This window comes from Mastigoproctus giganteus, chromosome 5 (assembly GCF_048544385.1).
Source record: "Mastigoproctus giganteus isolate SK-2022 chromosome 5, ASM4854438v1, whole genome shotgun sequence".
NCBI classification, from domain to species: Eukaryota; Metazoa; Arthropoda; class Arachnida; order Uropygi; family Thelyphonidae; genus Mastigoproctus; species Mastigoproctus giganteus.
This window is the reverse complement of record NC_143579.1, coordinates 45,816,146-45,829,566: the sequence shown is the minus strand read 5'-3', so window position 1 is coordinate 45,829,566 and position 13,421 is coordinate 45,816,146. Positions and strand designations below refer to the sequence as shown.

The window sequence follows — 13,421 nt, the reverse complement described above, 5'->3', positions numbered from 1 at the left end:
CAAATAGTAGGCACTACGGTACTTCAGTTTCTCCTGTGGCGATTCTAAGATATTTATCCTCGCTTCACAACAACATTTGCCATTGGGCGGTGAGATTTTCCTTGATCAGAACCGCTTTGCTTATATCATCTTTAGCCAAATTAATTTCCATGTGACTGTTATCAAAGAATGACTGATCTATCGTGATTTGATACAATCGATAGGGAAGCGTGTCGACCAAATATAGAAGTCAATGTTTTAACCACTTGCTTTCTTACTAACCCGAACAAATACCTCAACTTGTGTATTATATAATAATATACAATAAATAGTATCGGCTTGTATTGTTGCAATCATGATTGTGGCATCATACTATTGAACAAATGGGTAATTAAGCTATCAACTTGGTTTTTGCTAACCTCTTCCAATTCAGTAGAATAAGTAGTGTGTGTGACCCTAAAACATTACATCGTCCATAAGTTCGGTTCTAGCTGTTCAATTTTAAAATGGTTTTGATTTTTGTCAAAGATGTTTTCACATAAAACAACTTTTGTGCATATTTGGATACACATGCGATTTTTTATTTTATATATTTTTTTGGAATTTTAAGTTGGAGCTTCTTTCAAGTCTTGTTCAGTGTGGTTCTTGACCAGAGACCTTTCTACATTATCAGAACCTGTTTTATAATTAGCAGTTATTGTAATAACTGGCAAAGAAAGACCAAAGTGTTGAGTGCACTATATACTGATGTATGGTGTTTATTAATCTCTGGTAAATAAATTGCTCTTTTATCGTAATATTTTAATATAATATGTCAACCATATTATTCAAGAGGATGAGAGCAACATGAACAGAGTTTACGTAGACAGACAATGTGTAAAAAAAAATATATGCAGGCATTCCTCGACTATATGTTTGATTTATGTAGATCCACTTACGTCATGATTTTGATACAGTTGAGTGCAGAGAAAATGTTTACCTGGACTTGCTTCCTTTTGACTTGCTTTGGCCATCTGGCACTCATTTGGAAATTGAGTTCAATTTGTGTTGATGAATGGAGGAATTTCTGAAGTGCTCTTAAATTAAGGCTGTAGTTAACCAATTTACGGACCAGCAAGGGAGTAGGGTTGTTCTTTCTGAGCTTTCCTGAATTTTTAGCTTGCACAAATACAAATTGGCCTGTGAATATATCCTTCTGTGGACAAATGCATGACATGGATATAATGGTGTAGTGCTGTTAAAATAATAATTTGGATTCTAAAGTACTGTATTTATGTCATCCTTAGTAATGGTTGGTAAAAAAGAAAAAGTTAGTACTTGTGCAATAGTGACTCAATTCCACTTCTGGTTTTGTGCATTCCATCCTGTATGCTTCTCTCTCATTACACTTTCAGTGCTAAGTATTCATATTTTTTCAATGACTTTTAAGTATTTTGATTATTATTATTTCATTCTTAAAAATAGCTAATAAAACAAAGGAAAGTTCATGTCATCATTACTTAAGTAATGATGTAAAATGATAACATTTAATGAGATCAGATTGTCAATATCTGAAATTGGATGCCTTTGGACCTTGAAAGTACAACTGCATAAACAGTGTTAAAGAAGAAATATTTAATGTCTGTATTTGAATATTAAATATTCCTATCTGTGAAAAGCTGCATAGTGGACTCCTGGTCCATAGCATTACCCAACTCTGCTCATACAATTTTGAGTGAATATGATGGAAAAGCAAATTAATAATCTTCAAAAAAAAAAAAAAGAGAGAAAGAAAAAAAAATCCTTTTTTTTTTTTTTTTTTTTCCTTTCTTTTCCCTTATTATACTGTTATTTCTCCAGAAAAATTTGTTTGGATTTTTACTTGCATTGTTTTGATTTATGGCACCTTTTCTAAAAGCCTGAGAATATGATCTTGCATAAGAATGTGGACTGTTTCACTACATATTTGTTGGTATAGTGTCACATGCATAATTGTAGTAGCAATTAATGTAATTTAATAATTTCCAATTCTGCCATTGTATTTCTTCGATGATTATGGCAAAGTTAAGGTGCTCCTTATTGGAAAGGAAGATGAAAAAAAAGTGAATAAAATTAGTGTGGTGTTTCCACTTATGATATTGAAGCATGGATACAGATATATGCCTTTTAGCTAACATAATGTCATATAATATGATGTATAATTAGTAACTATTATAGTCGCAAGGTAGACCAGAGCGTTGAGTGCACTTTACATTATTGTATGGTGTTTATTAATCTCTGGAAAATAAACTTGCTCCTGGACCACAAGTATTAAGTATATACCAACTATATTACTTAGGAGGATAGGAGCACAGAATATGGCAAAAGGAGGAAAATTAAGTAATTTATGCTGTATTTTATTTCTTTATATAACACAAAGTGATGTGTATATCATTTCATCTTATTGGATGTAAAATGAAATGAATCACCAATCACCATTTCATCTTGGGGAGGTTAAAACTAATCATTTAACAAGAATATAGTCATTAACCATATTTAGCAATTACATTGATTTGAACCAAGGTCAACTCAAAAGAATGTTCTGTTGTACTCCTGCATTTGACCACTCAACTATGTCACTTGTATAGAGCATGTTTGCTTTCCAGTTCTATAGTTATTAATAGCTAAAAGTTACTTAGAAACCAGCTTCAGTGAATTTTATTGATCATAAAACAAGATGGTTTCACCTTTAGTCAGCAGTGAATTGTAATATTTCCTTTTCTCCTTGAAGAAAATATATAATTCAGTAAATTTTTAATAGAAAGAAGCATAAAGGCTTTATATGCTGATATGTTCCATTTTTATGTGCAGTATTATTTTTTTTTATCATACAGTTATGTATAATTCATTCTTACTGCTCCTAATGAGGAAAAGATTCAATGTTATTAATCACATATACTCTGTATGTTTTTGAAATAGTTCCAAAAATTAAAGGGCAGTCTTTGAATCATCATATTTCCTTCCTTGTTGAAGAAAGTATGATATAATTGAGCAGACTGTAGATTAGCAGAAAGAAGCATAAGTGTATTCACAACAAGGAAAGGATTCAAAGTTATCCATCACTTGCTTGTTCATTCTGTTTTTAAAACAGCCAAAAATTAAGAACAATTCAAGGTAGTGTGAACCAAGGAATGTAATAAGGGCTGTAAAAATACTAAAACAAAATTTTAAGGGCTCGCATCTGGTGAGTATGGGCTTGGCACACCCAGGTTCCTGAGCTGGATATCATCATTCTCTTTTTTGGTGATTCCCTCCTATCTCTCTCAGGGTACTCAGATTTTTTTGGCTGGTGCAGCATAAGCCTCAGGCTTCCTTGCACCATATGGCTAATAATAATAATAATAAGTGGATGTAGACAGTATTAGAAAGATATATTAGGCTTAAGAAGGTTACTAGTTCTTTTTTGATATTGTACAACTTAATAGTGCTATTACTGTAACAGAAGAACATTGTATCCCTTTTAATACAAGAGCTATATGTTTATATAAAGTGAATATTCAGTATATAGGTGTTCAGACTGGTTTTTGTACGGGCACATGAAACTTTTTGGCACTGATTCGGGTAAAAAAAAAATTTGTGAAGTACAGCTGAGCAATCCATTGATTTGTAGGATTAGCGATGCTTGATTGTATGGAATATTAATGTTCCTTCTGCAGCCCGAATCAATTTCATCTCTGATTTATTTTGTATTGGAAAAAACTTACTCAAACTTGAATTACTGCTTGCATTTCAAATATTCTTTTTATGTTTATCTGATTCCAAATGACATTGTAAATCAGCAGTGCATTTGTTGGCAATGAATATTGTACAGTAGCACACATTTGCATTTAGCTTCCATGAAACCTTACCATCTGTAATTGTAGGAAATTTCTTTTTTGATTCACTGTTGAAATTGTATTTTTCTTTGGCATTTTGGCTTGGGTATTTTTCTGAAAAAAAAAAAAAAAAAAAAAAAAATACATACATACATTAGAGTTATTTAAAATTAGGTTGAAATTTTTAGCATTTGCCATAGATTAGATGCCAAAATTTGCAATAAATGCTAGCTAAAAAATGTTAAAATCGTCATTTTGGTGACCAAAAGAAAAAGTAATTTGCCTTTGGTAAATTTTGTTGAAGAACAAAAATAAAAAAAAAATTCAAAAAAATTAAGAACAATTCTTTTATTAATATTTAATAATAAAAGTTTAATAATAATAATAAAATATCTAAATATTTAATTTTTAAAATTTTTATAGTTAAAAAATGACCTCATCTTCCTTTGCAAAGTAATATGTGAGGATTTTTGTTTCCAAATATTGAATAAAATATATAATGTAAAATCCATAATACTTTTATTGATAAAAACAAACATTTTCATGCAGTAACACAAATTACAATGTGTCCAACAGCAAGATGCCAAACAGTCAAATTAATTATTGTACACAGATAGTGTAGATTCCAAACCATAGATATATTTGCCATCTGTTTCAAATTCCTCAGACTGATGCATTGAATACTGCAATGCAACAACCAGAACAGCATCCTCACTTCTATAGTCTACACAGTGATGAGTAGTGGTGTGATCTGCGTTGACACCATCGAAGAAAATTTGACACTGTACAGTGATATAATGAAATTATAATTATTTTCAATAAAACATTAAGTTGCAGACAATTTTCTTATAAATCTCAGACAGATATTAAAATCCCTGCCAGAAGACCCCAGGGATCTTAAAGAGAGGACATGTCTGGGAAAATCCGGACCTCCGGTAGCTCTAAACAGATGGTACTTCTAGTTTAGACTGAACATAATTTTATTTTCTCCATTTTGTTTGATCTTTCAAGAAAAAAGTGTATGGTAATATTGCTCATGGTATGAAAGGTTTATGGATTATAGAAAGTATTATAATGTTATTTTTATGTGTTTTAAAAAATTTATAGCTGTCTTAGAATTTAAAAGGAACCATTACCTTAAGATATCATCTCATGAAGTCTAATGGGTGATATTTGGAATATAACTGGTCTCATTAGCTTCTAGATATCAGATTTTTCTTAGTAATAGAGGATTTAGAAGCATGCTGAAGCTTCTTTTAACAACCCACTGTTAGAATTCATTTACACCTGTGTAATTGGATTCTTTAACTCTCCATGGAATATTATTTTCAGAGGATTTGACAAGCTGTAATGTTATTAGACCTAATGAAATAACCAGTATTATTCTTGTGAACTTATTGCAAGGTATTTCTGTGTCATGTTGTTAAGTGGAAGTACATCTCCACTCTTCCTAATAAACCATATTATTGAACTTACATCATTAAATTACTTAACTGTTGTTCATTGGGGATAAGGACTCCCTTGTTCCACCTGTGGATTCTTGTAACCTAAAATTAATAAATTTCTAGTTTCATATATAAGTTTCCTTTTCTTCTGACTGAAGATGTGAAATTGGATTTGAGTGCCCCTTTCTTTCATTAATGAAAGAGACAATTGAATATTTTGCATCTACATTCACACATGAGGAGTTATTAAGGGAGGAGAATGCCACAAGTTTATCAAACTGTAACAAGGTGCTTAATGATTTTGTAATAACTGAGAGCAAAGTGGAGGAGAAATTGTTGAAGTTAAACCTGAGAAAGGCACCTGGGGTGGATGGGATCTATCCAGTTATATTAAACCAGGCAGCAAAGGAAGTAGCCATAATAATGGAAAACTACTGTACAAATCGGATCAGTGTGGTATTAAGGGCAAATTGCTAAAATAGATAAAAGGGTGGTTGAGTGGGAGAAGACAGTGGTAATCAATGGACGTTGCCCTTCGTGGACTAATGTTATTAGTGGAGTCCTCCTGGGTTCAGTGTTAGGCCCATTGTTGTTTTTGTTTTGTATATTTATCAATAGTATTGATGAAGATATATCAGGCTTAATGTCCAAGTTTGTAGATGATACAAAGGTTGGCAGGGTTGTTAATGACAGTAATGGCAGTGTGCTACTGCAACAGGATCTAGAAAAGTTGGGCAGATGGGCTGAGAAGTGGAAAATGAAGTTTAACATTGACAAATGCAAAGTACTGCATATACTTTTTTTTCATGAAACCCCCAAACACGAGAGGTATTAGAACCTATAGTACTTAGTACCGTGCTTGTGTTGGAGGTTGAGAAGACGAAAAAAAATATTTGTTGACATTAGACTTGAACTTTTGTAGACTAATTTTCAGGAAATACGTATGAAGGAAGGTCGTTCCAGAAAACAGCAGTTGAATGAATAAACGAGGAAGATGAAAAGTTGGTTCTGTGAGTTTGAAGTTGGCCAGTAAATGGATTCACAAGCAATTAAATTGATACGCCAACTGTGTTGTATTAAAATAATAATTTAATACTGCAAAATAAATGTACATAACATAGATATTTATAATTAAAACAATTAAAACTATTTACAATAAAATAATACAAATAAAATAAAATAAGAGCGATAAAAGTATTATAAAACTTTAAAAGACTTAAAATACCGGATACTGAAGCTTTCAGAGGCATCTGCCTCCTTTCTCTATAGTGCATCTTTAATTGTAACACATCCTTAAATAGCAGGTTCACGGCGCACGTGGTTCCACACGTGCATGGGCGGTATTCCCCTCATGCATACTAGAACTGGATATTGGCTCGGGAGCGTGCTAAGCGGAATTGATCATCCCGTCCGATTACTACAGCCTCAAGGAGGGGATGCATACGAACTCCCCTGTCTTTGCTAATGGTATTGTTCTCGGATGAACAAATTCGTAAACTCTCAAGCCACGAATTTGTAACATTTAAGGATGTGTTATAATTAAAAATCTCCTGTTGAGAAAGGAGGCGGATGCCTCTGAAAGCTTCGGTATCCAGTATTTTAAGTATTTTAATGTATTTTATTTTAACATATTTTAATGCTTTATAATACTTTTATCGCTCTTATTTTATTTGTATTATTTTATTGTAAATAGTTTTAATTGTTTTAATTATAAATATCTATGTTATGTACATTTATTTTGCAGTATTAAATTATTATTTAATACAACACAGTTGGTGTATCAATTTAATTCTTGTGAATATGAATTCTCACAACCTCATAGGCCTATTTGAAGATCAGGTAAATGAATGTGGCTGGTGTTTGGACTGCTTTGAAAGAGAGCGGGAATTATAGAAGCCAATTCAGAAGAACAATGCCCATGGAAATATCTGTAGAAAAGGCATGCAGCAGAAACAGTATGTCTATGAAATAACAAGTGGAGAGACTGTTAGAGATGAGTCACTAATTAACCTAACTGAATGGAATCTAGAAGACTGAGGGAGGTTTTGGGGGCACCACCCCAGATGCGGGAACAATATTCCATTGTAGGGCAGATTCGCGATTTGTACAGAGTGAACAGCTGTTTGTAAGAAAAGTAATGCTGAGAGCGAAAGAAAAAACCAAGTTTTTTAGAAACAGAGGAAGCAATATTTGTAATGTGCTTTTGCTGAGAGAGAGAGAGATTAGAAGTCAAGGTAATCCCCAGAAGAGAAATATCATCGTCTCGAGATCGGAGTATCACCAAAGATAAGCATAGAGCTGACAAATCCTTTTTGCGAGATATAAGACAGGACTGAGTTTTAGAAGGATTAAAATCAACTAAGTTGTCTTTGTCCCACTGGAGAATTACCTGGAGATCGGCATTTAAGGAATTAATAGTAGATATTTGAGAAGTCGAATCTGATTGAGCAGGGCAAGGTTTCTCAAACTAGAAAGTGGAATACAATGTGCTATTGTCGGCAAAACTATGGATAGGATTTCCAGTCAATGGAAGAAGGTCATTAATATACAAGAGGAAAAGATGGGGGAAAGAACTGAATCTTGGGGGACACCAGCATTAGTGGAGAAGTTAGAAGACAGAGAGCCGTCTGCGATCATCTTCAATGAGCGGTTTGAGAGAAAACTGGATAACCAATTACAAAAATCAGTTGGCAAGCCATAAGATGGAAGCTTGTTTAGAAGACCTTTATGCCAAACATGATTGAAAGCCTTTGAGATGTCAAGTGCAATTGCTTTTGTTTCACTGAACTTTTCCATTGAATTTGCCTGTAAATGGGTAACATAAGCCAAAATATCACCAGTGGATTGACACTGACGGAATCCATACTGGTGATTATTGATCAGATGGAAGGAATCTGTGTAGTTTAAGAGTTGGTGGTTAATTGATTTCTCCATTACTTTAGAAAGAGATGAAGTAATTGCAATGGGACGATAATTGGATGGGAGGGATTTGTAACCCTTTCTAGGAACTGGCTGGATATGAGCAAATTTCCAAGCAGAAGGAAAATTTTTTGAGCAGTGCAGAGAGGCTGCCAGAGCAGCTCATGGGGTATTGTCAATGATATACAAGAATTTTGCTAGTAGGGAAAAGGTGATTATCCTTTTGTATAAGGCAATGGTCAGGCCAAGCCTTGAGTACTGTGTACAGATCTGAGGGCATCATTTTAGGAAGGATGTAGTTGCTTGAGCGAGTACAGAGATGGGCAACAAGATTGGTGAGGGGAATGAAGGGGTAGTCTTACCAAGAAAGGCTCAAATTCTGCAAATTGCAGCGTCTGGAAACTAGGCACCTGCAAGGTGATCTGATTGAGGTGTATAAGGTCTTGAATGGGTTGAGCAGGCTCAATTCTGATGGGATTCTTCCTCTTGCTCAGATTACACACCTGAAGGTGCATAAATTCAAATGGAGGAAAGACAGTTATTGAATAGATGTGCAGAAATTTGCCTTTAGCCAGCAGATTGTTGATTACTGGAACAAACTTCCATATGTTGTTGTGGAAGGTGATAGCTTAAATAATTTCAAGGAGGAACTGGATAAAGTTTAGAGTGAATATATATGTGAAATGGTTTTTTTTTTTATAAGTACCTTAATAGATGTAGTTCTTAGTAAGGAAATAGTACTAAAAATATACATTGTATATTTTTAGTACTAGTTCCAGAATCCAAATATGTCCTTATGAAAAAATTGTATGACCAAGGAACTTCACTTTTTCGATCAGTCCTTGTACATGAGAATGAAATTGAATAAAAGTATTAAGATATGCATTATAAATTTGATCTATACTCCAAAGTAATTAATATTTTAATTAAATGAAGAAGCATGCAGGTTTCATTTGTGGGATGAGTGGTGCTAACCTTCTGGTTAGCATCCTCCCATTCTCCAGCCAATGCAAATGTTATAATGCTGCAGATTTCAAAAATTTGACAAGAAAAATATTTTTGTATGAAAACATCTGGAGGGGAGCTGCAGAAGAGTAGTACTAGGGACAGGAAGCACCCAGATAGGCATGTACACTTGTTTTGTGCAAATTCTGTACCACCTCTTGGTTGCTGTCATTTTCGTGTGCCAGAGTTGTGTTGCACTGCCTCAAAATTATTTTACATAAATAGTTTTGTTGTTAAGGCATTACTGATGATTAGGATAGGCAAAGCATGTGGAACTTATGGAAAATTTTCTATATAATGAAGGCAGTCTGAAACATCAATGAGGCTGAGGCCTGGAGTGAAGTCTCACCACCTTGTATGAAAGGTGTCTGACAGCATTTGTACCCAGAAGACCTATAGGGCTTCCCTGATTTTGAAGATGTTCTGTCCAATGCAATTGATAATATTAGCTACATGGCAACTGTGGCAGTAATCGAGTGGATCAACACAAATGATGTAGAGGAGTTGCTAACTTCTCACAGTGGGTCCCTTACTAACAGTGAACTGTTATATTTAATCTCTATGCTACTTTTGAGAAAACATAAGGGTCTGAGAAACTGCTCCCAATGTGGATTTCATTGAAAAGGCACTTTGCACTACACAATCAGTGTGAATGTGTTGGAGGAGAAAGTGCAGTGATTGAGTCTGCAACTATATATTTGAATGCTATAGGTAAATTTTGCATAAGTAAAAAAAAAAAAAAAGTCCCCTGGGTTCATTTTTTGACTGCTTGGAGCTCCCCCCCCATTTGCCACGCAAAATTTGTGTGTAGTATTGAAATATATGACTGCAAACAATTCACAGCACTCCCTTTTGAAAACACAGTTTTTGCCATTTTGTTGTTTCTTTTATAGTAAATAAAATATGGTGGTAATATATTTTTACTTTAAATTTTACAAAAAAAAAAAGCATTTGAAAAAAAATGCTCCTCCTCCCCTTAGCAAACGGATTTTCACTTAACACTGCCTTTTATATTTGCGAGTGTCCTTTGTGTGCCTTGGGGTTCTAGAAGTAGGTACTGCTTTTTTGGTGAATAGATAGGTACTGAAAATTTAGCAAAACTGCAGCACAGCTGGTTGCATCCATCAGTAATTGGTGGTTGGATGTAATTTTCATCTCTCATATGAAGGAAGCCATAAAACTAGCTAAAGTTAATTCAAAAAATTCACTTTATCATATGTGAGGTTGTATAAGTTGTTTATTGAAATGTTATGAACTAAATATATACACTTAATACAAGTTTCAGGATTCTACTGAAATCCATGGTTTGAAAGCTTAACCTTAGTCAAGTTTCAGTTCTCCCCCCACCAAGTGAAAGTTTGGTTTGGGGGTGGGAGTCACAAGTACTTATGACAGTTTATGGTGTCATGGACCATTAATAAATATCCAAGTAACGAGAATTAAAAAATATCAAGATTACATACTGATAATACTTTTACCCTCATTACTTTTTTAAGAATCATAATGCTTTAGTAGTATAATGGCAAATGATGCAAGAAAGCAAGCTTATATAGCATCAGCCAAAACAAAAAAAAAAACAAAAAAACAATGCACTTATCCATACCCTCCAAGAATTTGTCTGGTTCCCCTTGAATTTATTCAGCCCATCCACTTCCACAACAGATGGAAGCCTCTTGCAACAATCAACCACCTGCTGGATGAGGGCAAACTTCCACACATCTATCTTGCAACCATCCTTACTCAACTTGAATTTATGCCCTCTCGTGTGTGTAGTCTCAGGAAGTGGAAGAATACCATTAATATTCAGCTTACTCAATCCATTCAAGGCTTTAAACACCTCAGTCAGATCTCCCTGCAGGTGCCTAGTCTCGAGACAGTAGTTTGCAGCACCCTTTTGTTCCCTTCAACTTGTTTCCCTTCTCTGCACCCATTCCAGCAGAACTACATCGTTCCTAAAGTGAGGCCTCTAGACATGTATACAGTACTCAAGATGCAGCCTAACCATTGCCTTAAACAAAGGGATAATCACACCCTTATTCCTGCTAGAAATTTTTCTGTATATCATTGACAAAACCCCATGAGCTGTCCTGGCTGCACTGCTCAGAGAACTTCATATCTGAGTGCACAATTACCCCCAGGTCTTTTTCGTTCTCCTCTACCCTGAGTGTAGTACCACACAGTTGATAAGTTACTCTGGGTTTACTGTGCTGCCCATGTGCAGTACCACTTTAGACTGTTGAAAGCACAAAACTGGAAGAGTGTGAAAGAGAGAAATTTAAAGTCTAGTTCAAATTATAGCATTAGCAGTCCAGGCTGAAAAAAATTCTACCCCTTGAGCCTTGCACAATCTTTCCAGGGCCGAATTGATCGACAAGGCTCTCATCATATACTCCCTCCTATCGTGTCTGGGCAGAATTGCAGACACTTTCAAACTCAACCCCAATTCCCGGCTTTTGCTCAACAGCGACCTGCACTTGTTAAGTAATTCCGCCGGTCTCCCACTCCTAATATCACTAGTGTCAACGTGTACAACTACATCACCCTCCGCGCCCCCAAAAGACGATATTCGCTCTACAACGTCATCAACCCCTGCCCCCGGCAGACACACCCCAGTCCTGACTGTATGCTGTTTCACAGTACTGGTTCCAGGTCTTTTGTTGCCTGTCTAAGACACTTTGATTCCTCACTTAGTTATTTTCTCTATTGCTAGCGAATCTGAGTATTGAGTACGGCCCAGATAGGAAAGACAATCAGAAGGTTGTCCCAAGAAAATATAATTGAATTTAACTTAAAAAAGTAAAATGACAAGAAAATTTGAGGAACATTTTTATTTTCACCCTTTTTTGCCACCCAATGCCAGTGGCTCACTGGCTTGCCCAAACAGCTGTATCTGCTCTTTCAATATGCCTTCAAGTAACAGAAATTTAAAGAAAAGCAAGTTGAAAAATCATGCGTAGATAAATTTGCACATGGATAATTAAGAGTATACTGTAATCTGATTTTTTACTAATGATGTCATTTGTTAGAAATGTTTCAGTTCATATTTTGCTACTAGTCTGTGCCTGATTGAATATTGACAATGAATGTAAACTAATTTAGTGCTATTAAATAAATGTATGGTGAGACTCTTCCTTTCTTGTTACTTTTGTCATACTTTTATACAATTGAAAAACCTTTAATTGCATAGTGTTTATGTGGATTTTCTTTTATTAAAGGTTTTCTTTCACTGTTTGCTGTGTACATGATTATTGGTCATGGTGCTGAATTGATATGCAATAGTATTGGATTTGTATATCCAGCATATGCTTCGTAAGTATATATAAAAGTTAATTCAGAAACCTTAGGTTTATTCAAAATCAATCGTAACAAGTTTAAAACTAAATGATAATTAGCACTTAAAAAGTTATAGCTACTCTATAACACTTTTTTTAACACTATATTTGATCTAGTGTTTAATAGCAATTTCTGTTATGAATTTGTAAATAAACCTATTATGAAAGAAAAAGGAAATCATTAAATTTGCATTTGTTTTTACAACCTCCAAGCAATCATTTTAGAGGTTGTATTTTTGAATGCAGATTTATTGATGACAATAAAATGAATGAGATATTATTAAGTACCTGATGCAAAATATCAATGCAAAGCCATTTAGGCTGGCTGTGGTTATAGGATAGTGTGTGTAGACACAGGTATGCACATTGCAAGAACAAACTGCCACAGAAATGCACAGCCAGTTGGTAACCATTGTTGTAGCAGTGACTACAACTGTGTATGAATGGAAATTTTTTTTTATTTACAAAATATTTGGTTCTTCAATTCTGCACAGAATATTTTAATCTAGAATACTTTTTATTATTATCTTATATAAGACTGGTTCATTCTCTAGAGGTCTGTTTTCATAAAAGGCCTTGGGAAAAGGGTTTTTTTTTTTTTTTTTGTTCTATTATAGCTTGATTAGGCCTTCCTTCTGGACCTAACCAATTTATTTTTTATTCTATATATTTTTTGTGTTCGCTAGCCTTTCTTCTCACTGTTTCATTTTTAAAACATCTCAAGACATCTTCATTTTTTATTTATTCTGTACATAATTTCTGTTATAAAACCAGAACTTCTGTTACTCACATTTTTAATATTACCATATTTAATGTCTAAATATTAGTGTACATGATTCTTGTAATATAACTTTTATATCTTCTTATAACTGCTTCTATTGGAATGAGCAGAAGCCTGAAAAACAAGA

General features: G+C 34.2%; 1 protein-coding gene across 1 annotated transcript in view; it reads left to right on the top strand.

The window, feature by feature from the left end:
• Nucleotides 1-13,421, top strand: part of LOC150085357 (receptor expression-enhancing protein 5-like) — a 73,319-nt gene that overhangs the window by 21,400 nt on the left and 38,498 nt on the right. Inside the window, exon 2 of the mRNA XM_090373172.1 lies at nt 12,397-12,490. Coding sequence (XP_090229298.1) covers nt 12,397-12,490 — 94 coding nt within the window. The remainder of the gene's footprint in view (nt 1-12,396; nt 12,491-13,421) is intronic.